Here is a 26,825-nt window from a genome sequence, read left to right on the forward strand (position 1 = left end):
GCTATTAATATATATATGTATGTATATATACATACATTTAAATATCTTTCCCTCTAGCAATAACATTGCACAAGAAACCTCCCCTGTGCATGGATGCCTGCAAAGATGTTTTCTTGCAGCGTTTGGAAGCTTGGAGTAAGAAGTCAGAAAGTATTGGGTATGATTATTACTTTTTTTTTTTTCTAAGGCATTTTAAAAAGTCCTGTTTAAAAAAAAAAAAAAAAAAAAAAAAAAGGGGGGGTGTGGATTTCTGGAAAGAAATATACTTATTTTCCACTTCAGACAGGCCAGCCTGCAAATGTAGTATTTGTTGCAGCATTACAATAGATGAAGATACTGCATCCATCTATATAAACTCCCAGTGAGCCACTGATAATAAAGAGTGCTTTTAGGATACATGGCACCCAACAAATCCTGGATGCTCCATATAGGGAAGGTTAGATCTGTGTGCAAGATGAAAAAAAAAAACTTGATTTGGCTTAGGAGGCAGTGGGCAGAAGCCAGAGGGATGGAGCTACTCCCAAGCAACCCACTTCCTCCACCACAAGCTGGTGTGATAGAAATCTTATACTGGGTAACAGATCTAGTGCTCCTGGCTTCGCCTTCAGACCTGCTCCATTCCCATCTCTGGGAATGGCTGGTGTAGGAAACCCTCTTCCAAGTTGATATGCAAAGGACTTATTTTCTCCCAGCTGAATTTAAGAATAAAATAGTAGTGTCTCATCTTAAGCAGCACTTTATACAAGGTTCAGTTGAGGAGTAGCTGGGTGGTGAAGAACTCTGGGAGATTGCAAGGAAGGGAATGATCTTCCATAGTTTGGTGGACTTGTTCCAGGAGTATGTGAAGCAGGATGGGCAAAAGGGACAAAAATATGGAAGTGGAGCAGAATTGTTGGATAAAGTGTCCTGGATAGTGAGGAGCTTTGGAGGAACAGGGTGTAATGATGGGAGGGTGTGTGGTGCCTGTGTACCCAGGGTGTGTGTGACTGTAATAGTTGACATAACCCTGTCACCCCACTGTAGGATTTCTTCTGAGATCATTTCTCATGATAGAAATAGTAGGTGATAGTAGGTGACTACTGCTGAGCAGGTTGGTGTTGCACCAGCCCCGCCTTCCGTGCCCAAATTCGAGCAATGCCAGCTAAATTTAATTGATCCTGGAGCATCATTTTTTTTTTAGGAATATGTAAACAAAGAGGAAAAATTAAATTGATATATTATTTGTGATGGTGTGGGCTGAGTATCCAAATTCTGTTCACACTATAGCTACACTTTAAAAGGAGGAATATTGATACAGTCCTAGTATCATAGAATCATAAAATAATTTGGGTTGGAAGGGTCACCTGGTTGGAGCCCCCTCACTCTCTCAACTCCATCAGGTTGATCAGAGCTTTCCCAAGCTTCACCTCCCTGGGCAACCTGTTCCATTTTTCCATTACCCTCATGGTAAAGAATTTTTTCCCAACATCCAATCTAAATCTTCTCTCATTTAAAACTATTGCCCTATCACTACACGTAGTATCACCACACTAATAGGTATTACAACAGGAGTAGAGGGTGTAACACTACGTGTAAGGTAGTAGAGCCGTATGTCTAAATTCACACTTCTGTAGGGGGATGTTCTGGGAATCTTTGCCGCAGAATCCCGTCCGCACTCAGCCCCGCTGCACGCAGTCTGTAATATATTTAAAATACGCCGCTTTCCAGTGATTTCATCCCAAAACCTTTCTCCTCCGCTCCTTCCCGTGCCATGAGCAGCTCCGCAGTGCGCGGCACACGCTCCCGGCCGGGCAGGATGGGGTTAACTCCCCACCACCACCATGGGCGCCTGCCCATTGGCTGCCGGAGGTGGAGGGTCCCCTTTCCGCCGCTCTCAGTGGAGGCTGCGGGACGAGGGCTCTAGGAGCCGGCCAATGGGCAGGCGCGCCGCGGTTCGGCGAGGGGAAGGTCGGCGGCTCATTGGTCAGCGGCGTGAGGCGGGGCGGCTTCCTATTGGTTGCGGGTCGGGGGCCGTGCGGCACCATGTTGGGGAGCTGGCGGGGGCCGCTGGCGGACGGGGCTATGGAGCGCGGGCGGCAGCCGCGGTGAGTGCGGTGGAGGGCGGGAGGGTGCGGGGTGTGCGGCTGGATGAGGGGAGGACCCCCCCCTCCCTCTCTGCCTGCGTGTCGCGGTGGCACCTGAGGGGCGGCCACACCCCTGCCCGGGGGAGGTGAGGCAGGGCGGGCGGCTCGCTGCCTCCGTCTCCGCGGGACCGGAATGGCCGCAGGGGTCGAGCCTCTGAGGTGGGGGTTGAGGTGCCTGGGCGGGAGGGCAGGAGGAGCCGTTAGGACCGTTACGGCCGTTGGTCACGCGGGGCGCGACTGCCCCGGCGGGCTCAGGCCTGCTGGATGAGAGGGGGGTGGGAAGCAGCGGACCCCCGGGTGGAGGCGGTGGGGGAAGGGCCGAGGCCGCGGGTGGGTCTTCCGCAGGTCCCGCCGCGGGTCTCGGATCTCCGGGGTTAGCCCTGGAACCTGTACGGCCGGGTCACGTAGGACACGTTGGGTCCGAGTAGACTGCCTGGCTGGAAGTATCCCTGCGGTGCCCAAATGTGGAAGGTCAGGTTCCCGGAATACCTCTGAATTTTGTCTGTGGCCGGTTAAGGACTTCATGGGGATCTCTGTAACAGATGTGCGCGCTGATCTGCTCTCTTAGTCTCCCTCATCGGTGGATCCTGGCTTTCGGATGGGAAAGCACCCCTGGCAGCTGCCAAGCCTGCTGTTGCCGTTCCAGCCAGGCATTCACGCTTGTGAACAGCTTCTGCACAAGGGACGAGCCTGCAGGGTACTGGTGGCACCTTAGCTTAAGATCATTGTCTGACAGTGAAAAATAAGGTGTCTGTTGTTGAACAGAAATGAGAACTGTAGCTGTCAAAGCTGTACATTTAATCGTTTTTAAAGGTTATTTGTCTTTAGAGTTTTTATGGAATCAGATGTTTATAAGCAGCACAGATGTTTTGGTTTATGGTAGCTTAGGGCCTGGTCCTAGAGTATACATATATGCTGTAGGGTCTGAGTGACCAGAGAAAGCTGTAAACCATAGATTCTTAGTCTTGCAGTTAATTCTGTGTGAATAGATCCCACCTGGTACTTACTGCAGAGCAGGGCACTAGCACTCTTGTTTTAATTGGAAAATTACTCCATACACTCCTAATGTCCTTAAAGTCTGACCTATTTAGTCACAACAAGCTATGTCTCCCTTGGCAGTAGAGAATCTCAGGAGGGTGAGGTGGATTTTAGTTTGTTGCACATCAATGAAGTTAGCAGCTCAATTTTGATACCAAAATCTCTTGTCCTCTGGTTCATTATCTGCTGTCTTTTTTCTTGTGAGTCATAAAAATTGATTAATGCTACCTTATTGCAGAGACAGGCTTCTTATTGCTAAATGATGGATATCAAACTTGGTTGGGTTTTTGGTACCTTATCAGAGCTATGAATTGAATAAACATTAGAATGTCAAGTTGAGAATTTTCTCACTGTGCTGGCCTCACTTCCAAGTTGAATAAGGTTCCCTAAAACCTTTCCACCTTGTGTTGTTACTGGGTATCTGCTCACACTGATCAGGTGGAACCTCAAGGGGACAGGGGGGAGTTGTTCCCTTAATAGTGAAACTGGCATGGTTTGGGTTGTTTTCTGACAAGGTCCTGGTACCCTCAGCTCCTGCTGCTGTTCCTTACCCTTCCACTTCACAGTACTTTTGATTCCTAACTTCTCCTGCAGCATTTCCAGCTCCCTCCATGTACCAGCTGTGCACACGCTGGTTGCCCAGATGGTCAAGGCAAACAGACAACTGTAGAGTGAGCACTGCAGCCTTCCCTCAGCATTCCCTAGCTGCCAGTTTCCAATAAATGCATAAACCCTGTCTTCAACATGTTTACTGTATTTGAAATTAGCCAATGGATCCAAAAGCTTATGGGTGAAAAATGTGATTACATCAACTCTGTTTCCATAGGAAACCATGTTTGAAGGAGAATTAAAGAAACCTGGTTTCCTGGAAACTTATTTACCACATCCTACCACAAGTACTTTTCTGCCAGTCTCTTACTCCAGTGGCCTCCCTCTGCCCAGGATTGCACCCAGGTGTCTCCTGTGTCGTCATCTGCCCCCTCTTCATGTGTGCAAATAACTAGAGTCAGGTGTTCCTGTTTGCTGAGTGACCACCTGGCAGCTGGTGAAGATTGAGGGTTTAGAATGAGTTGTCCTTGGCTTCTTGAGAAATCTCCATCTGGGCAGCTGTTTTTGTAAAGCTCATTGATATACTCCCCTGACAAATTTGGCAGAGCTGTAAGTAATGGATTCTGAAGTTACTAAGGAACATATTATTGCACAGTGGACAGACAGGTGGACAAAATGTTTTTATTTCTCTTGGAAAATGTGAGAATGTATCAGGCAGTTGGGGATTTTTACTGTTTTGGGCATATATAAAGCAGTAGTTAAAATGCTTATGGTCTTTCATGTTTATCCATACTTTAGCTTTCAACTGGGTATGCAGTTGTGCAAATGAAAATTTGAGCATAGGTTGTCTCAAAGATTTTGCTATAGTTACTGTGGGTTTGAACAGAAAAAGAGAAATAGCAGACAAGTAAATATGGGTGGAGCATTGATACACTGGATCACTAAACTCATACATAAACCAGGCAGCATACATAGAGTGAAAGTGACAGAATGAATCTGAAAAATCTTAGCAAAGGTCTGTGGGAGTTTGCCTGTGAAAACTAAAGTAGCAGGGCTTGCACAGAGAGGGAAAGGATGAGCTACCAAGGGAGCTGGCCGGAGACTGAAGTACATTTTGGGAAGAAGAAAATGTCACTGCTGTATGCATTATTTCTTCAATGTATTTTCTAGGATATACTGAAGAAGTTTTGAAGACCTTTTGATAGGAGATCCCACAGGGCACAGTGTGTTTAGTAGGAGAAAACGTGCATTTAAACAGGAACTAGAGTATACTTAACTTATTTCAGATTGGCATCTGTTTGAGCTGTGGTTTTGTTTTGATTTGGTTTTTTTGTGTACTTGTGCTGACAGACCAAACATTTTGCCTGCTCACAGCCTTACTGGTAGTTCGGAGCATAACAAAATCCTTGTAAATTGTACACAAGTATTTTTGAGCTAATGGCTTTGTGACATAAAAATAATGTTATGATACATGGTATAGTGTTGATCTTGCAACTAATAAAAGTAATATTCTGGGCTGTGGTCCTCTGCTAACTTGATAGGCCACTTACAATAGCTGTGATTTTAGTGCTGTTTGTAGCTGGTGAGTTGCATGCTGCTTTTTGAATTTGGGAGTCAAGTGGTTTGATGTTGGTATTTAATGCCATTGGGCAGACTTTAGTTTGGGCATTTGTGTGCAGTCACCCCACCGTGATATTTAGAAGCTGATGCTGTTTGAATATTGAGTTGGAAGACTTGCTGAGAATACAGACTTGTATGAGAGACAAAAATTGATCAGGAAATATCCTGGTGGTGAAAATCAAAAAGCAATTCTTAAGCAAACTTTCCAAATGATCACACTGTTAAAAAGCTTGAAAGGTTTTGGTTTTTTATTTTATTTCTATTTTTGTTGTTGATTAGGGTATGGTAAAATGATAGAGGGAAGTGGGCTTTTCTGTACCTCTGACAGAGATGAAGTTTAGAAAGTAAAGCAACAAATCACCTTGGGTTATATTTTCTGTTTAGTAATGGTGGCTTAAGCAGAAGCTTGGGGAAAAATAAATTAAAAATTTCAACACACTTTTAGAATTACCTGACTTTGGTAAGAAATCAGGGACTGCTGCCCAACAACAAGAGGGAATGTGTTATGGCATGGAAAGTAAAGAGTTATTGTATCACCTTAGCTCTGATTGAGGGCTGTGTTTGACTTCTGAAAAACTTAAGTGGATTTTTCCTTCTCTGCTATTTCTGGTTCAAAGTATCTAGCCAGCTGGTATTGTTTTGTGCACCCCATATTCCCATGATTTGTATGTATATGAGGCTGCTTTGTCCCTTTGCTCCTGTTTGTCAGAGTGAAGAGCCTTGCCTTATCCCCTTGTCCTTGCCAGTTTTTGCAAGTTTATGGGTTTTGGGTCTCCTTCTGAGGTTACCCCTGGGTTTAATTTTGTCATTGCCCTGGACCCTCTTGCCCTTTGTCCAGTTCAGCTGGCTCACAACTCAGCATATTTTCCCCCTTTAATTTATTTTATTTTTAAAAATTTATTATTTCATTTGCTTCTCTGGCCACCTTTCTCATTTCTGTCCTCATTGCAGGACCAGTTTCACTCTTTCTCAGCTTTTATGGTCCTCTTTTCCCCTTCTCTTCAGATTCCAAAACTGTGTAAACATTTTCTTATAATATCTCAACACATCTTCATTTTAAACCAATAAAGCCTAAGTTTTTGCTCTCCATATTAAACTTCCTTATGAAGGGATTAATTTTGTTGGCATAATGTTGGCACCTAAGGAGTAATCTGCAGGCTTGGTGTGAAATGGATTGCATAGCAACATCATGGTTTTGTTGTTTGTTGGAGAAAATCAGCTGGTGACTCATTTTTGTGGTTATCAGTAAAAGTCAGAGCCAACTCACCTCCTTAAAGCTACAGAGAGCAAAATCTCAGTGTAAATGTTTAGTCTGAAAGTCAGCAGTAATTGGTCGTCTTCAAAAGAGATGTTTGGTGAGGTTTGGTTGTTCAGTTAAGGGAATTACTGAAGTGTCTCACAACAAATATTTAATTTCTCTTTGTAAATTCTATCTGCATCATTGGAAGTTTTCAGTCAAAATCGGTTTCAAAGCTGTTACAAAAGATAAACAAAGTAAATGACCTTTAAGTGGACACTATTTATATTTAAGAATACCCCCAGAGAAACTCAGCATTCCTGAAAATCAGTCTAGGAAATAAAGTGCCCAGCATGAGCTCCAAAGGTATGAAACATTTCTGTCCCATGCTTTAGTTGGCTGACATTGAGTTGTGAGGCTGTCGTAAAATATCTGTACAGGTATACATGTGTCATAATCAGGAGTAGCTATTCTGAAAATTGTATTATTCTCTGTAACTTTTTAGAAATTAATAGATTTTTTTCAATTATTGCAAGCAGATTTTGATAATAGCAATGTTCAAAATGATTTAGAATTAGTCATTGTAAAGAATGAATTATGAAATTACAATGAGAGGGCACAATTATAGACTGATTTACTTTGCTGGCTTTATGAGAATTAAAAATAAAATTATTATTGAGGGCAGCAAAATACTTCAGAGGGTAAACTGGGCTTAAAGCCATGCTTCTGCTTCATGCTTCAGAGCATGTCTTCTGTATGTTGAATGGTGCTCAAGCTGGTGGCTGTGCTGACAAGAGTGATTTTGTAAATGGGAAGATCTCACAATTCGTTTCAGAATTCTGGGCCTTGCTTTTTGTGACTGTTTCTCAGGAGCTTAACTGATTATCCTTTGGGATGGCCTGGGCTGTAGTTTAACCTGCACAGATTACCACTGGAGAAGCACTTGTTCTTGGATTTTGTGGTGTGGTTTCCTCAGGTACTTATGGAACTACATTGGAAACCAGATTTGGGTGAAGGAGGGACAAAGCTAAAAATAAATAAATAAAAATGTTCAAGCTTTTACAGTGATCAGATCTTCTGTGAGATTCGTTGCATGAAGATGGAAAGCATGTGGAAGGCAGAGCTGTTCTTTAGGTGACAGTGCTGACCTGAGTAGCTTCCATAGATAGGTAGGTGGTGTAGACACTTGACAGGTCACCTCCATCTCTTGGAGCTGCCTTGCTCCCTTGTCCCTCTTGTACCAGTAGTGATGTTTGTTCCTTGGCTCAAAACCCAACAACAGTAGGTGGTTCATACACAAACCAGAGAAGGTGGTTAATGTTTAGGTGGGTTGGCAACCTGGATCATCAAACTACAGGGCTGTATGAATGCTAACACTGAGCATGGGAAGGTGGGAGAACCAGGTAGCTGGGAGGCTGGGTGGGCCTGGTGTAGACCTAATGTAATTTTATTTAAGATGCTGTGGAGTCATTCATGGGCTTGCATGTGCTTTTCTACCAGTACTCCTACACCGTGCCAAACCAGTTCAGCACTGACAGCTTGCTCAAAGGAGGTACCTTACTGTGTCATCTGCCTTCACCTTCAGTGGAGATGTACCTCAACAATATGCTTAGGCCCCTCAGAGCCATTGTGACCTTGCACATAGGTGACAATATCCACTGAGCCACTGTCAGTGGCTGTTAATTATGTTAGGCCAGCAAGTCATAATCTGGCTGTCCTTTTGTTGCTGCTGGTAAATTAACTTAGCCTGTACAGCTCGTTTTTCCAGTGACACGATTAATAATGACTGGTTTATATGTTTATTGTAAGATTGCATGAGAAGGCTTTTCTATATTAATCCTACCACAGCTCAAGGTGCCATTTGTGGTTTTCATGGTTGGCATAGCTTGTGCAGAGAGAAGTATCTGTTGGCTCCAAGCATTCCTCAGGGATGTGCCTTAGGATCCATTTCCATTGGAATTTTGGATACATTCAGCTAACATTCTGAAAATAATTTCTGTCCTCGTAATTGAAATACAGCTGATTGTGTGTTATGTGGTCCTTGTATGCTAATGCTGTGCTGGCCAGGGCTTTTTAAAGGGTGAGGCATGTCTTGCAGCTCATTGTAAATAAACAAACACAGATACCTTGAACTGTGTTGTAGGTGAGGTTTCTGAGAAGAGGCAGTAGTAATGTAGTAAGAGCTTTTTTTTTTTTTTCCTCTTGTTAATTTCCTGTTGAGGTTACAGGTAGTTTCTATGTTTTTGTGGTCATTTGTTTTCCAGTTGAAGGTGTACAGTGTGCAGAAGGTGTACAGTTAACCACAAGGAAGTAAAGGTGTCATACTCCTCCTTATTTTGAAGACTATTCTGTCCTTAAGCCTCGTACTGTAAGGAAACTATGCCATGCAGCTGTTCTCACTGGTTGTCAGATGTCAGAAAATCTACCTGGGAGCTTTCTCTTGGGGGACAAATCTTTAGAAAACCAGAGGTTTGGAGTTCTCTTACTAATGAAAAAGTGTTTGTGAAATTGCAGCTGTCGGAGGACAGCAAACCCTATGTTTTTACAGAAAAGTTTGGGCTTTAGGATAGAAGTGTACCAAAGTGTGAGTTCAGTGGGATCTGCAGGAAATCAGTTTTCAAAGTTTGTGTTTGTTTTATTTTTAGGGTTACCAGAAGATGCTTCAGTGGTGATACCTCTTACACAATGCAAGTTACAGATGAAATTCATTAACTAACATCCCCTCCCTCACCCTGATCTCCAATAGACTTCTTGAAACACTTGGAAGAAAGGGTCAGGGGAGAAGGATTGAAGGTCACCATGAAGCTAAAGCAGCGAGTTGTGCTCTTGGCCATCCTCCTTGTCATCTTCATTTTCACTAAAGTTTTCCTCATTGACAACTTGGACACCTCAGCTGCCAACCGGGAGGACCAGCGTGCCTTCCACCACATGATGGCAAACCTCCACGTGGAGCTGGACCCCCGGCTTGACCACACCTTGCAGTCCCCTTGGGAGATTGCAGCCCAATGGGTGGTGCCCCGGGAGGTGTATCCCGAGGAAACACCTGAGCTAGGGGCTGTTATGCATGCCATGACAACAAAGAAAATAATAAAAGCTGATGTGGGATACAAAGGAACCCAACTGAAAGCTTTGCTAATACTTGAAGGAGGACAGAAGGTTGTCTTCAAACCCAAGAGGTAAATATTGACTTCAATAACTGAATTAATAATTGCTGTATGTTTGATTTTCATTTTTTATCTCCATGTTGCTGCATTAATGTTTAAGTTACAAATTCATATATAAATGGAAAGGTCACTCTGTTACTTGTGAGACAGGCAGAGGAGAGCCTTGCTGGCTCTCTAGCAACGTAAGGCTGCTGTGCCAACTGTCTCTTAGGTTGTATAGCTTTGATGCTTGAAACAGCCTGTTTTTAGGTCAAAAGGATAATCACTGTGTTCAGTCCTGAGGGAATATTGGTTAAACCTGATGTTTCTGTACAGGGTCTTCCTGAATGTGGAAGTGCAGGTTCTGGAAGTTTGGAGACTGCAATAATCTGAGTAATGGTCATGTTAAACTGCTGTGACAGAATGCAGATCAGCAACAGGGAAGGAGTGAAAGCTGACAATGTCTTAAAGTGAGATTTGAGAGCCACATGAAGACTGTAAAAATGGCTTGATCAGTCTGAGTGAAAAGCTGTGGAGTTTCCTGTCTGTCAGTATCAAATAGCGGAGGACCAGTGAAAAAATGTGCAGATAGTGATACTTCCTTGGTTTATGGTGATCAGCAAGGAATTTTTACATGATTGAACAATATGAAGAGTCTTGTGCAGAGCTGTAAATCTTTCTGTTTGCCTTCGGGGAAAAGGAGAAGAAAGAAAGATGTAAAAAAGTAAGGCAGGCTTGTTTTATGGGAGTGCACTGCAAATGTCAAGTGTTGTCATTTCAGTCTGAGTACATCTTTTCAAAGGATATTGGGTTGAGCAAGCATGAAGTTTTTCAAAAATTACTTGAAATTTAGCCTAAGTTAATAGTAGCCACGATCACATATCAGTGGTATCTGTGAAATAAGATGCTTGTTTGGTGTAAGGATCAGTTTGGCAGGAATTTGTCAGATCCTTCTCCCACTGGTTAATTCTTGCACTGGTTAATTCTCTTTTGAGATACCTTGCAGAGAAGGTAAAACATTTGCCCAGAATGATGAAATGGACTCTTGTTTTGCACAAGATATCTTCTCTGGGAAGCACTAAAACATTAAAGTAAAGCACTGTGGCATCTCTTATGCTGTAGCTCCTACTGCTTGAAGTCTGTTGGAAATTATCCAGTTTACACAATATGATACATAGATGGAAATGAGAAAATTGGTAATTTGGCCTAATTTTATTTCAAAATGCATTGCATTTCATCCATCTGCTTGGTATTGATTGTGGTAGTTCATGATTGTCTGAAGTATGCTGCTTGAGCAGTATTTAGACCTGTTTCAGGTCTAATGAATCTCAAAATTCTTTTTCCTTTTGATTTCCTTGTTTATTTAAGTAACATGTTAAAAAAGAAAAGGAAAGAAAAAAACCAGCATTTCACCAAAATGCATCGTTCTTGTTACTGTTCATTATGTCTTTTCTCCACCAGAATAGGGGACCTCTTTATATTCAGTATTGTCCTCAGGTCATGCTTGCTGATCTAGATGATCTTTCGAGGTCCCTTCCAACCCCTAGGATTCTATGATCTTCTAGCTACTAAAGATTGCATTTGGCATTCCTTCCGCAATATCAGATTGTATTTTTATGTTAATCTACAATCCATTCTAACCCCTGCATCATTTGTGGGGTTGCTCCTTTCCACTGTAAGTAGTCCCCCTGTTCTGTAGTTGGGTCTGTGCTGCTTGTTCTTAGATGCGACTTGGCATATGGTTGAATAAAAAACTTGCTAGTTTGAAGAGGCTCTGCTTCCTAAGCTCATGGGATCACTGTATGTTACCTTTCCTCTTCATTTACTACTTCAACAGTCTGCTAGTTAATATCACTAATAATTTTTCCCTCTTTCATTGGCAATAATATTGAAAGTGACCTGGAGTCTCTCAAACATAGCTTTGGTATTGCATTTGTTACTCTGAACAAAATTGATGGAAATCTTGCTTTAATTACTTTGACTCATTTCAATTACAGATATGCCAGGGATTATGTAGTGGAAGGAGAACCATACGCTGGCTATGACAGACACAATGCAGAAGTGGCAGCCTTTCACTTGGATAGGTATGGAATTATTGGGTTACTTGATTTTATTGTCTCTGGTAAATCCTTTTTCAGAGCTGGAGAAAAAGGAGTTCCCTGAAGAATATGCTTGAGATAGGAGTTAATTCTAACCAGTCAATATATCACATTGAAGCCAAAAATTAAAATTAGCATTTTATGAAACTGTATTTCAAAGATCTGTGCAAGGTTCTAACGTTTAAGATATCTGTGAAAAATTTGTAAAGGAGTGTTACTGAGGGCCTGTGACAAGTTTGTCATCCAGACACTTCCGAAAAAGGAGTTTGCTTATTTTGCCTTGGAGAAAAGAGGAGATTATTGCAGGGATCTGACTTTATTCTTTGATCTCAATCATGTCAGTTTCAGACAATGGCATAGAGACTGTCTTTTTTATTTTTTTTAATTTAGAACTGCTGCCTATGTTGCAAATTCTCATGTGGTGTTTTTTCACCCCAAATCAGAATCCTGGGTTTCCGACGAGCTCCACTGGTGGTTGGCAGGTTTGTGAATCTACGCACAGAGATCAAACCAGTAGCCACAGAGCAGCTTCTGGGTACCTTCATGACTGTGGGTAAGTGGATTCCATGGACTGTACAGCTCAGTGAAGTAAAACAGGTTTAATGGAGGGGAAAAGAGCCATGGGAATCTGACTGTATGAAACAGGAAGCTGATAAGTCTCTTTCTGTGCCAGAAGGGATCATAACTTTTGTATAAACTTGTTTGGCAGGGAAGGAGGATTTGACTTTCAACAAGTAGTTTTCTTCTGTAACCTCTGTGTTCCCTCTGCTGTTACATATGGAATTTTTTTATTTTTATTTTTTAAAGAATTTTCTCTCTGCTGTCAGAGGTGGTTGGAAAAATCTGTGATTAGACCTAAAAGGAAAAGAATGGAGGTGTGTTTAATGCCAGCACAGTGATGATTTGAGATAATTTATAGAGCTGATGCATTGGTTGGAATTATATATTTGTGCTACATCAGAGTCTGATGAACATTTATGTGCCAGAATTTCCCTGTGTTGTTTACAGTAATAATGCTGTGAAGGGCACTTAATGGGAATTACTAATGTGAACTCCTACCCGGTGGTCAGTAACCACCAAGAAATTACTTATGCTGCAGCTTTAAAACCTTCAGGCTTTCAAAAATTTCCAATTATGACTTGAGTTTTTCCTAATAAGGAGGCTCTAGAGCTGATTGTTCATTACAGCTGATAAATGTGTGTGCTGTGTATATTTTTATTACATATATATGTAGTATTATCTACTAAATTTGGCTAACTCAGTTACAAGGTGTAACTTTCAGATGAGAGTAGCTCTGCCTTGCCAAACTATTTTTGCATTCAGATTGGGTGTTTGCCTCAGGCAGACTTTACTTTTTCTAGTTTCAACCCAGATACCTGTGCAGTTTTCTAGCAGAAATGCTGACTTAAAAAATATGGCTCCAGAAATTTTCAGTTCCTTTCCTTAGATTCCTTGGAACTGCCTGTTCTGCAAAGCACAAACTAAAGAACTAGGTGGATCTGAGGAGAAGTTTGTGATATCTTGTCAGCCCAAATTTGACCCAATTTCTGAGGTTTTGAAGAAAAGATAATTCACACATACTCAGTGCAGATTTGCTAGCATTGCAGCTAGACAAAATAATTCTGTCTCTTGCCAGATCTTCTGTAGGTCATGAATATGAAGTGGGACTTGCAAGGCTTTCCATACAAATAAGAGATCCAGTCTGCTGCAAGCTCTTATGTTGTAAATGATCATGTCTGTGATGTCCTCAGCTTGTTTGGCTGAGGTAGTGGGAGCACAAGGACCAGGTCTGGATGGAGGGGATTGCAAAGGAGTGCTGGCTGGCTAAGGGATTAGGATATGGAAGGATGGAAAGTGAAAAATACAACTTTCAGTGAGCTGGGCCTGATGTGGGGAAGGATATTCAGTGCAGAGCCAAAGGAAGTAAGGACAGGGAATAAGTGGAATAAAAAAGAAGTGAGATACAGTTGAATATTTTGGGAGAACTTACATGAGATGGTACTGGAATTGACTTGGCAATGGTCAAACAGAGGCAGGTTAGAAGGGTGGAATAGAAAAGGTCAAGCTAAAACTGTTAATCTAAGACACATAGATTACTTTACAGGCTACATATGCCTTAATGGACTGAAGACTGCAAGGTTTCATTGTTCCTATCCTGGCAGAATACAGGCATGAAACTTCTGACAGATCTGTGTTCCTAGGTGATATAAGAATGACATGTCATGCATGTTTCCCTTGCTGAGTTAGCTCAAGTAACTGAGATGTGTGGCAGCTCTCAGTGTTTCACATCCATTTAAGTTTTGCTTTTCACTTTTCTCTTTTTAGTCATCTTTTTCCAAATAGTGCAAAATCTGACACAGGAAGCGTGAAGTTTTAAAAAACAAATAGTAGTGCTAAGGTTACAGAGTCAAGGGTTAAGGACTGGGATGGAATAACAAGTTTGTTGTTAGTGCAGTGTTGTTTTAATTCTCAGTGTGATAAAAGCATTACTCTCTTCTTTTAATATTAGTCTTTAATGTTGGTTTGGGTGAAGAAATAGATGTCTTTTCAGCCTCTTTTGAACATTTCCCTCTCAGAGATAGTAAGTGTGCAGCCAAGTGCAGTGAAGGCTCTGCTGCAACAATGTGGTCCTCAATTTGAGTTGACATCCCTTCGATTAACTTCTCTTTTGTTACCTCTATTTCTTAATTTTTTTTTTAAGGTAATAACACTTGTTTCTATGGGAAGTGCTACTATTGTCGGGAAACAGAACCAGCTTGTGCAGATGGGGACATCATGGAGGGATCAGTGACTCTGTGGCTACCAGATGTTTGGCCTCTTCAGAAACATCGGCACCCATGGGGTAGGACTTACCGTGAAGGCAAACTTGCTAGGTATGAGAACATGATAGGGTTATTCCTTATACATGATAATTTATACTAAAATTACCTTTGCAATACAATGGCTACTTAAGGAGCAAGTGTTCTCAAAACTTAAGAGTTTTTCCAGCAGCTTTCTTGATATTACAGTAGAAGTCGGGAAGTCCAGGATGAAACTTAAATTAAAATGAGCAAGAAAGGAATTTTCATTATTTTCCATGGTACTAAGTTGTCATGGCTTAGCAGTTTGGGTGAACTACAAACCTCATGAGAGAATTCCTCTCTATTCCCCCCCAAGGCAAGATAAAAAGGGAAATAAAGACTGGAGACTTTAAGTTGGAAACTGAAAACAATTGGATACAGATTTTACTAACACAAGGGAAAGGTAATAACATAAAGGGTAAAGTAACAAAGAATACAAATATATACAAATTTATACATATACAACCCCATAGGTAGCACATGGGGAGCTGGTGGTAACAAACAGCAGCACAGCCATCAGGAAGTGGGAAGAGAAGGGGGGGATCTGCTGACTTTCCAATCTTCTAGAGTATGGCAGGAAATGGGAGGGAATAGATCCCTCCCTTTGCATTCCACCCCTCTCAGGGTCCCAAAGGCCTCCTCCTTTAGTTCCGCTTGTTCAAGTGATGACAGAAGTGCTGTCCCTTTCTTACCTGGAACAGAACTCAATCCTGCAGTCACTCCAAGTGCTGAACATCTTGGCCCTGTGGAAACAGACTCCTCTCTTGTGCCACTAGACCTTCTTTTGACCTTATACCTCTCTGTGACCCAGTAAAATATGGTGGCACTGTGCTATTTTCTGTCACATGTGATTTTATGGTCCTTGTAGCTTGTTTGAAGAGTTGTGTAGCTGATTTAACTTAAGTAGGCAGGCACTGAAAAATTTTTTCCTTTGAATACCATCAGTATTTGGTGATCATGTTCAGCATCTAAAGAATGCTTTTATAGGAGGACAGCCTAGCTAGCAACCTTGGACAATGGATGCTAACATGGCAGAGTATTTGGATTGGAAATGTTTTCGCCATGACCAGAGCAAATGGTTTTGAGTCTGTGTACTGGACAGTAATTAGAAAGAGATTTTTAGTTCTTGATCTAAAATATCCATTGATTACCAATGATGTGATTGTTCTTAGAATCTTGTCTAAAGGCTTCATTGCATTGTTTTAGAGTATTAGAATGTACAGTTTGATTTTTGAGCAGCAGATGTTCTCTCCTTTCCACAAGGTCAAAATCTGCTGTGTTTAGTTCAAAGTAAATTGCAGTAGCGAATGGACTGAATTTCTTGGAGTTGTTTCTTTTTTTGAGACTCTCTTTTTCATCATACGCTGCCTGCTTACACAGGAGTTTACCCTGATACCTGTGTTGCTTTGATATTTGCTGCATTTTAAACTCACTTGCTCTTGCATTGTTCAGATGGGACTGCATGGTTCTGTTATCTTGTACCTTGTTACGTTGTGCTTTTCACTTTGAGAGCATCAGGAGAATTAAATGTTCTAGATATCATGCTCTCCTTTTTCTTGTCTTGTAATTACAGAAAAATGACTGTGTAGGATATTTTTTTCTGGTCTAGCTGCTTCTGCTCTTTCCTGAGTTGACCTTTTGAACATAATTCATTAAGTCCCATTAGTGTATGTAATTACTAATGGATGTGTAATAGATAAAACCCCCAGCCTTAGAACTCCTATGCTAATACAGTATAAATGATCAGAAATAAATGTCAGAGAAAGGTCTGTCTTGAAAGACTGAATGGAAAATGAGAAGAGAGGATCTACTATATCTGAAAAACTGTTGCAAGGAGATTAAGTACTGAACTAAAATAAAATGAGAGAAAGATAAACACTTCAGGGGGAGAGGAATGTAGCATAAAAAGAAATATATCCAATACAATGAGGAGTACTTTTGGAGACCTTTGGCTTGTGGGTTTATGCTGTAAGTTGGAATGTGAGTAGGACCTTGATGCAAAAGGAAGAGGGATCTAGAGGCAGTATTTGAAGAGTGTTTCTGATACATTAACAAAAAGAAGATAAATTTCTGGCCACTCTCATTTGGATAACTGGACAAAAGATGCAGTATTTGGAGTTCAAGCTTCAGACCTCTAGGAGATGAATTTAGGTATGTGGCAGTTCCAGTAGTTTAATTCTGACCTTTTCTCTGTTTTTATGACTCTGCAGTTTTCAGCATGTCAATGAGGCTCTCCAGCTTGTTTCCTCCATTCCTGTTTCAAAGTCACAGATGGTTTAAGGCAATTCCAACTTAACTGCTATATTGTGAATTATTGTTTCAGTCCTTACATGGAAGATATTGTAGATGTACTTGTTACTTAGGTTGACAGGTGGAGAAGAGACGCACCAGAGATTTGGCTGTTTCATGGTAGTGGTGTTGAATATCTGTGAAGAAAATATGATTTACAATTCCAGCTTTGGAGAACTGAGACAAGACATCCCCCTTATAAAGCTGCAAGTACAAGTACATGCCTAGGTTATTGTAGAAGGAGACGAGAGAAGGGAAGCTTGAAATCCTGCCAGTGGAGAAGAAGGTGATATACTCTGAAAGGAAAGTGGGGATGAAAGACAACTGAATGAAGGAAACTGAACACCTATGAGGGCCTTCTCCTCTGGACAGGGGAGTAGCAGTGATGAGGTTATTTGCATTAGAGAGAAAGAGGAGGATCACTTCAAAGCAGACTGATAGAAACAGGTCAGGGCCATAGGAGAAGACAGTACCTTTGAAGTCCTTAGGCAGGAAGTTCAGGGAGGTAAGTCCTGCCAGTAATCTTTCTGTGAGGCAGCCCAAACCACTGCTGAATTGTGAGCAGGGAGGAAGCAAACTCAGATCTTGTTTTCTGTAGGTAGATGATGTGTAGCCTTGCACTGAAGCTATAGCTTGCTCCCATACTCTAGGGTGCTAATACAGGATTTACTCTTATAATAAAACTTTTCTGTCTAGCTCCTGCTTCTTTGTATATCCCTGGCTGCTGCCCTCACTTCTTTATGCACTCATAAGTGAATAAAGGGGCAGCTCTAAATACCGTTGGTGTGTAGTGATGGTTGGTGTGCATTTCTGAAATTTTTATTTGTTTTCTCTTGGTGGCCCACAGGTGGGAGTATGATGAAAGCTATTGTGATGCTGTGAAGAAGACTTCACCCTATGATTCAGGCCCCCGTCTCCTTGATATCATTGACACTGCTGTCTTTGACTATTTGATTGGGAATGCAGACAGGCATCACTATGAGAGTTTCCAGGATGATGAAGGAGCCAGTATGCTCATCCTCTTGGATAATGCCAAAAGGTAAGGGTAATCCTGTTGGCAGGCAGTGGGGAGCACAAGGGCACACATTTTTCTGCTCTGTATGTGTCTCTTTTATTTTTTTTTTCCCCCCTGTACTAGCTCTTTCAGGAATACCTTTTTTGCTTTCATTCTTACCAGAAATCACTCATATAAAGAAAGAATCCTTCAAAGGCTGTGATGTTTGCTCTGTGCTGCTTTGGGCAAAGTCTTACTCAGACTGCAGAAACTCCCAAATTAGTGCAGTATGACCTTTAGTTGCAAAGCAGTCTTCAGAGGTTTGCTTGTGACTCTGCTCCTATCCCCAGAAAAGCCCCTCCTTTTTATGCTTTTAATCAATGGAAGATTAAAAACTTAAGATTTGTTGTTTACCAGTGAGCATAAAATCAGATCTGTTCAAATTGTGTCTCTGAATAATCTGGCATTCTCTGCCTTTTGGATCTGTCTGCTCTGGCTTTGAAAGTTTACAATGGGGAGATAGAACTGATACCGGGAGTAAGATATGATGATATGCTGAGTATGGACATTAACTGTTATCAAGACAAAAATGAAGTATGTAATAACGAGGAAAAACTGCTGAGAAGTCCTTCTTGAGGCTAAACTTGACTATTAAGCATATGTGTTTAAAATGTCAGTTGTCTTGGATATAGTTTTGTGTATTGGCTGGTGTAGTTTAAGCTAAACATCCTATTCAAGATACAGCCTTGTTTAAATCATAACAATTTGCTTAATTTTTCTTAAAAACAAAGAGAAGATAGTCTACTTTCATTATTTAGTCCAGAGACTCCTAAGTTGTTTTTTTCTGATGGGCACTGCTGGCTGCAGTGGCAGTGAGTTTCCTCCTGCAGAGGGACCAGGTTGGGATGGTTACCTCTGGCAGATCCTTTGACAGCCTCTGTTCTGTAGTGGCTTTGCACTCTACTTGTATGAAGTGTAGACAGCATTTGAAACCTCGATCAGAGGTTTCAGAGGTTAGACAGATCCTTGGAAGGCATGGAGTTACAATTTCTTTCCTTATTTGCCTTTTGTCTAATATTTCCTCTTTCCTTTGTTTTTTTAATTTGTATGCCAGTGGCTGAGTTGAGTATTTTGTCTTTATACATCAGCCTGCTCAGTAACACTCCTTCAGATATGTCAGCAGGATGTATTCCACTTTGGGACTACTGAATTATTGCTGCTTTCAGACTTATGTAGGTGAATTTTGCAGAAACTATCTTTCTGTAATAGGAAATAAATGATTTAGTCACTGGAGATGAATATGGTATTTGGAGGTCATGTCAGACCTTTCATTATGGTATGTGCTTAAAACATTGTGAATGAATTTCCAGTGGGGCTTTGCAGGCTCAGTGTAAATCATTTTCTTGCAAGCTCAAATAAAGTTCTTTCAGCTCATTTATTATAGGGGACAGGGGGTCAGTTTTTGTCATGGAATTGTAGAAAATCTCAAGTTGGAAAGGGCCATCAAGTCCAACTCCCTGCTCCTCACAGGACCTAAACTGTGTGACTCAGCATCATCCAGATGCTCATTAGTGCTGTGCCCACTTCCCAGAGGAGCTTATTGCAGTTGTGTAGCTACTAATAACAGAATTATTTGAGCAGAGTAATGCTGAGCTCCTAGAGTAAGTTATCTTAATGGTGGGGAAGATGTTGAAAACAGTATTATGAAGAGGGGTGAAATTGTGAAATTCTTAAAAAAAAAAAAAAAAAGAAACAAAAAAACCCAAACAACAAACAAAACAACAGTGTTTGGATGAAGCTTGAAATACTAAGAAATCCATTAATCCATTTGGCAGACCTCCCTTGGCAAGTATGATTGTTAAATGTTGAAATAGATTGCCTTGTTTGGACTGTTGATTGAAGCTTGGCCATCTAAACCAGCATGTGGCTGCTCTTTTGTTAATTCCTTGGCGTTGCACAATGAGCTAAATTTCTGAACTTAAGTTTGTTTCAAAGGTGTCTTGGTCTGATAAAGAGCTAAGTAAGCTGGTCTTGCTTCCTTTTATCTGTTACATCAGCATCAGCTCTTAAGAGTTATATCTGTAATTGGTTATGGCCTGTTTAATTTAAATTATTTGAGCTGTTGGAGCATAAAATTGCCCAGTATTGATTCATTTATTTGATTCTTTACAAACCTGTTGATGTTGAGAACATGAGGAGTTCAACTGGTTCACTTGAATTCAATTTTGCATTTCAGCTTTGGAAACCCTGCCCTGGATGAAAGAAGTATCTTAGCTCCTCTTTATCAGTGCTGCATGTAAGTGAAATGCTGGGATGCTGTTCACTTTACTTGTTCATTCACTGTCTTTAGGTCTGCAATATAATTAAGTTTGAAGCCTTCTGGCAACCTGAAAGTGTGTTTGCTCAGGTACATAGTTCTTCACTTTTTTTGAGGTACTATGATATATTGCCAGTGCTTGAGAATCTGAGAAATAAATTTTTATTAAGGTGTTAAATGAGATGGTGGTCTGTAGGGAGCAGTCTTGCCTCCAGATTGCTGGTTCAGATCTCAGATCCATCCTCAGTCAGGATGACAGGTACTCTGCATCTGCAGCTGTCTCCATCCAGCTTCTGCCAAATAAAAGTTCACATCTCAGTTTGAGTTCTCTCTGACAGAAACTAAGGACTCAGCATGTCTAGCAACTTAATTACCTTCATTTGAAAATGTTCTTTCTATACAAGTCTGCAGCACTGCTTGGGGTGCTGCTTTCAAAGTGAAATTTGTAGTGGTTTTGTGCTGGATTTTGTTTCTGCTTTGGTCATGTGAGCTGTGATTTTGTTCTTTATATTTTTAAAAGCTGGGACTTGTTGATTTCTGTGGCTGCTCTCTCACCAGGTCATTGCTACTGCTCATTAACAAAATGATTAAAGTTACCAGGAAGAAAAGTACTGATACATCTATTTCCTGCATCTGTTACTTCAAGATAACTTTAAACTTTCCAAAGAATGCATTTAGTCCAGAGTTGCTTGAGACTGTCCTTGGAGGGCTCTTTTAGAATCCATGTGGAGAACAACTGAAATGAATTTTTTTCAGATGCTTTAGTTTTGCTACATTAGTTTTAAGTGTATTTTTTAATTTCCTGGTTTAGGGAGAATCTTTTGGAGCCTTTCTCATCTATAGATTCTCTCAAATACAACCAGAAGAGAAATGAATCTATGCAACAGGCTTTGCATTTTCTTGCTTTTCAGATACGTTGTCTTTCTGGTATCAGGCAAATCCCATATAAGAATACTTATGTGTGATTGTTTTTAACTATTGGCTTGTCACAACACTTCCTTAAATTGCTGGTTTCATTAGAGGCAATCAAAAACCAAGAGTTTAGACCAGTAGTGCTAAAAGAGACATTTGGGGGAGAATTCTAAGAGACTTCTCAGAACAAAAAGGTTTAGATGAGACAACATGAAAAACCTCAGTGGCCAACAAAGCAAAAAGATCACTGCCATGTTCCCATTCTGCAGAAGTTCAGGTGTCTTGGTCCTTTGTGATTGGCTGTTGGTCAGTGAGGGTCTTCCTTAGGTAACATGAGTTTTGTTTTTGAACTAAGAGTCAGACTCAATATTCTTTCATTTTTGAACTGTATCTGGGAAGGGTCAGGACTGAAGAACTTCCTTGCTAGCCCTGAAACTGTTCTTGTGTAAAGTAAGGACTACATCACAACAATTTATTACCTTTCAACCTCAATTTTCAGGTTTCACTTAGGTACTGTGTACAACACAGTTACACCTGGGCCCTCCCATCCCAGAACTGCTTTTGTAAAAGGTTCCATTCCGTAACATGGTTGGTTTTGGTTTTGCTCTTGGGACTTCATCAGGACAGTGGTCCAATGACATCCTTGTTTCTTTCCTTTGCAGCATCCGGGTTTCTACCTGGAACAGACTCAATTACCTGAAGAATGGAGTACTGAAGTCTGCCTTAAAAACTGCTATGTCCCATGACCCCATCTCACCAGTGCTTTCGGACCGGCACCTGGATGCCCTGGACCAGCGACTTGTCAGCATTCTGGCTACAGTGAAGCAGTGCACAGACCAGTTTGGGACAGATGTTGTGCTGGTGGAAGACAGGATGACACTGTCTCATTTGTAATTGTAGTGGAACACGGATGAAACTCCTTTTTAAAAAAAAGAAACAAAACACAACACAACAAGCAAGTAAAAAAAAAAACGATAGAAAAACAGCACAATCAGTCCCAAAAGGCTGTGGCCGAGATGGACTGAAATGAACAGGAAAGCTTCCCAGCCAGAAACCAGAGGTGACACTGGCTTTTACCTTGGGCTGACAGCAGTGAGAGGTGGGAAGCTTAGAGCCGTGGATGGCTCAGTATCCATAATGGCACCTTGGCTGTTGCGGTGTGTCCATTGCTGGCAGTGGACATGGCAGTGGATAAAAATGGCTCTTGGTGTTGTTGGAAGTGTGTGGAATACAGACACTAATTTGTGGACTGAATCTAGAGGGGACAAACAGATGAACAGTATAGTCTTCTCCCATTCTCTTTCCCACATATACTCTTGTGAGTGTTTGTCTTATTCAGGGTTGTACATAATCAGCTGGGAGCTGGTTAGGCATTTTACTGCTTCTTCAGAGAAAGAGGAAGTGGTGAATAAAATAATTATTAGACTGAAGAGTTATGCCACCCCCTCAAGGGTGGGATGTTCTTCAGAATGCCATTAGGGGTGAGAGAGGGGACCTCTGCTGCTCAGTTGTCCTTTCCTCAATAAAAGTCTGGGAAGGGGATTTGCCTCAAGTGATAATGCTTCAGTGTTTTTGCTGAAGCCTTATCAAATATTTATACACAGGGTTGGAGATTTAAGGGAGGACAGGGTGGTTATAGAGCACTTGGTAATTAAGGGTTTAAAGTAAGTATCTACATGTCCAGTCACTGTTTTCCATTTATAAGGGGTCTGACAAGGTCTGAATAGAGAAAATATCCTTGCAGTCCTGTGTCCATATTAACCAAATTTTCATTATATTGTAGCTGAAGAGGAGGAGGACAGAATCTGTCTTTGGAAGCAGGTTGCAGTTAGTGAGGTCATGCTGCTTACCTTTGGCTTGTTTACTGAGGGGAACCTGCAGGTATTGTACTGGGAAAAGAGGTGTCTTGCTGGGCTTCCCCAGAAACCATCAGCTGTGGGCTAGGCCCTGAAGGATGGAGAGAACCCTGAGCTGTGCTCTTTCTCCATCTCACATAGAGAGTGCTGCTTGGTGTTGTAACCACAGCAGTTTTACTGTCCCACTGTCTACCTGACCTGACTTGTAGCTGAGCTCTGAAGCTGTGAGCATTTCCAGTAAGTTTTCTGCCTTCCCCAGCTGCTTCCTGCAACCCCCAGTGCCATGTTCTGACAGGGATGATGATCCTGGGGTTCTCACCCCTAATGATTTTGCCATAGATAAGGGAGAGTTGGGATAAGTTGTTTCTTCAGGCAGACTTGTAACACTCATCTTCTGCTAGTCCTGTCATCCTTAAGCACTGCATCAGCCTGCACTGCAGATGAGCTTATGGCCACAAAACTTGTCACACTTGTGGTAGGTCTGATTCTGTGCCTCCAGAAGAAAAGCAGCTTCATCATTATGTTTTCAAATTTAACAGCTTTGCATCAGTGTTCAGTTCAGACAGTATGGACCTTGGAAGTATGGAAAGAGCTCACTTCCCAAAGTGATTTTGTGTTACCAGACTTGAGAGCAAGACCAGCAAAATGTCAATTAAAGGCCTTTTCTTTATTTGTCTGCCAAGGAACAGACAAATCTTTCTAGCTCTGCAGTTGTATGGCAGAGGGAGATCTTTCCTGTTCTTGCACCTGCTGCCATACTTGATCAAAGATGTGTTAGAGAGTTTATTTTTAAAATGTAGTTTTATTTTGTTTGTCTTTTTGTCACTGCCTGAGCAGAGTATCTTGAAAGTGGAATTTGACTGTTTACCCTGAAATTGGGTTTTGTGTTCTTCTCTTCTGGATCTCTTTTGGATGTGACCACATCACAGAGCTGCCCCACAGTCAGGATGGGATGTGGGGTTATTTATTTGGTTAGAGGTCAGAACAGTGACACAGCCAGCTTTTAGGACACTGGTGTTAAGCTAGTGCCTATTTAATGCTGTGTACCTGATAATACAGCATGTGCTCTCCAAGCCAGGAGCCTTTGGTGGTTAGGGAATGCTTTTATTGTAAAGCAAAATATATTCAGACTGAGGCATTTTGGCATAAATTGTTTCTCTGGAAATTGGAGATGGTTTACACAAAGGGAAGACAGTGAAGCACATGGTACTGGTTTGTAGCATTTTAAAAAGCATGTTCTTCTCTTTGCACTTGATCATGAGCTCTTAGTATTTTGGGAAGGATCTACCAAAATGTGATGTTTTGATTTCTCTGTATGATCACTCTTGATTGTTTACATTTTATTTAACAATGGATTCCAAAAAAAAGTCTTTCTTTCTTTACAAAATAAAATTAGTGTTCAGGACTTAAGCATTGCTTGTTCACAGGGCTCTAAGCTGAATCTTTTGCCTAGGGATATTCCTAGGTGGAACCTAGGGATACATTTTTCCCCTGGTACAAATGTCAAAGATTGAAAGCAGTGTGTGGGTTTACTTGTGAGCAGTGTCTGAAGTTCAGTTTCATCAAAAGGAAGAAGCAAAGAACTGTTGCTTTTTTTCTTCTTTTTTTGGTCTTTTTATACTTCTTGTCACTGTAAACACCACTGGAGCTTGGTGTTCTGCAGCAGGAAGAAAGATTAAATTTCTCTCTTACATGAAATCAGGAAGATCTGATTTTTGATCTTGTGATAATCCCTGGCATTTCAGCAGTGATCATTGTTTAGCTTGAATACAGAACCCTGAGAAATTTCAAATTGTAACCATCACAGAGGAAGTCAGAAGCAGCATCCACACACAATCAGGGTTGGCTTGAATCTCTGAAAAACAGCATAATTTGCAAGGCAGGTGTTACACTCAGTAAGATATTTGTGACACCTTTTAATTCTTGTTCACTGTGCACCTGTAATCTGCCAGCCCCAGATGTTACAAAATGGTTATGTTGCAGACATTAGTAATATCAGAGTGCTTGAAGCATAGAAATCAAGAACTAATTAAAAAGAGAGCATCATCAATCATTTGCTATTTATCTCCTCCTTCCTAAGTCAGTAGTCAGGCTGGAGACGCAGAAGTCAGCTCCTCTTCCAGCAGCTAATGAACTGGAGTGTGTCTTGCCAAACAAACTTCAACTGAAAAATACTAATTTATTAAGAAGGTAATTTATTTGCTGTGGCAGCGGAGCAGGATGCTCAAAACAGAACCCCTCTTGGAGCTGTCAGAGGATTGCCCCTGGGAAGAGATGCACAAATGGAGGTTGCTAATAAGAAAACAGAATGCAATCATGACTTTTTACTTGTATCCCCCAGGGTCAGATCCCACATAAAGAAACGTTGTGTGAATAAAGATTTTAATAAAGCAACATTTATAGATTGTTTAAGTCTCTCTCTCCCTCCTGTCTCTGTCTCTCTCTTGTTCCAACATATGGTGGGCTTTATGTTTTTAAGTGTTTTGCTAGTGATGTTTCATGGTTATCCTTTCATTAATAGTCATTCGTGGCATTTATTTTAGTCAAGTGTATCCAATAATGGGTTCAAATGTGCAGGTTGTTTACAATACCCTTTTTGGTAAGGAAAGATGTGTTTGAGTGTTCCACAATAATACAGAAGAGTGGTCTTCAGACAGCTTTGAAAGTAAATTCCATGGCCCTGCCTCTGCCAAGCACTGGGGCTGATTTCTTGTTTGTGTCCCAGTGGGTTGGGTTTATGATGTGGAGCAAGGGTTGACAGGAGGTGTCTGCAGAGTTGACGGGTGGTGGTGGTTGGCTTTTCTAAGCTTTTATTGGAGCCCTTTTATGAGACAGGAGAAGTAAACAACCATCCAAATCTGTTCCCACAGAGTGCAGGGATTTAATCTTGCTGTATCAGAGCTTGTTTTCTTTATAACCCACTGCAGTGAGGTTTTCAGAGGTGGGAGTCAAGGCTCACAGTTGTGAACGTGGGGCATCTGAAAGCCACTGAGAGCTGCCAGCCCCAATATGGCTCCTGAAGACAGAATATCCCAAAACCACCAAGGAACTGTCCTGTTCCTGGAAATGCAGGAATGGCCTTTGACCTGGCCTTGTGGCATCAGTGTGGTGTTGGTAAATGACAAAAGGCATCTGCTTTTCTTAAAAAACTAGAGTTTTGCAATTGAAACTTTGGACTTCATCATTGCTGATAAAGGAACTGGTTTTTGGGTTTTATTTTTGAGGCTTGAAGGGGAAGGTATGGGGTTTTTTTGTTTTCTGTCACTGTGTGATGACAATTTTCCATATCCCCCATTTCTATTTTTGAGGTGCCAGTTTGTTTAGGCAGCAGGACAGTATTCTTGCTTGTGTAATTAAGCAGTTTAACAACTTGGAGAAACTACAGGTGCTTTTAAGTTTTAAAAGGCTGAAATTGCTAATTTTGAGAGCTGTTTTTATGAGTGCTTTGTTGTGTCACTGCTATGTAATATTGGAGCAATTGGCCTTAGTAACAGGATGAGAATTCATGTAACTGGAAGATTTTGAAGTGTTTCTGACTATGTAATGACCATAAATTTACAGCAGAATGAACAGGAACAACTTTGAGCCAATGGAGAACCAAAGGGTTTGGAAAATCAGCACTTTACCTGAAATTCCTTCATATTCTTTGTGTGGAATAAGTTCTTAGTTCATATATTACAAACGTGGGACTGGTGCTCCATTGCTTTTCTTTGTAGAGTCTCAGGTTTTTTAAGACTGGTGTTAGGAATTCATGGGTGAAAAAAAACCTAAAGGAAGGAGGGGAAGGGACTCTCCTATATGATTTATT

At 41.2% G+C, this 26,825-nt stretch overlaps 1 protein-coding gene across 1 annotated transcript; it reads left to right on the forward strand.

The window, feature by feature from the left end:
• The first annotated feature begins 1,978 nt into the window (after nucleotides 1-1,978).
• Nucleotides 1,979-25,429, forward strand: FAM20B (FAM20B glycosaminoglycan xylosylkinase). The gene is made up of 8 exons (XM_071751177.1): nucleotides 1,979-2,084; nucleotides 9,213-9,743; nucleotides 11,708-11,794; nucleotides 12,253-12,362; nucleotides 14,511-14,682; nucleotides 17,786-17,977; nucleotides 20,169-20,228; nucleotides 21,824-25,429. The coding sequence occupies exons 2-8, from the start codon at nucleotides 9,367-9,369 to the stop codon at nucleotides 22,053-22,055; spliced, it is 1,230 nt and encodes a 409-aa protein (XP_071607278.1). The 5' UTR covers nucleotides 1,979-2,084; nucleotides 9,213-9,366; the 3' UTR covers nucleotides 22,056-25,429.
• The last annotated feature ends 1,396 nt before the right edge of the window (nucleotides 25,430-26,825 follow it).

The sequence above is a fragment of the Heliangelus exortis genome, chromosome 8 (assembly GCF_036169615.1).
Source record: "Heliangelus exortis chromosome 8, bHelExo1.hap1, whole genome shotgun sequence".
NCBI lineage: Eukaryota > Metazoa > Chordata > Aves > Apodiformes > Trochilidae > Heliangelus > Heliangelus exortis.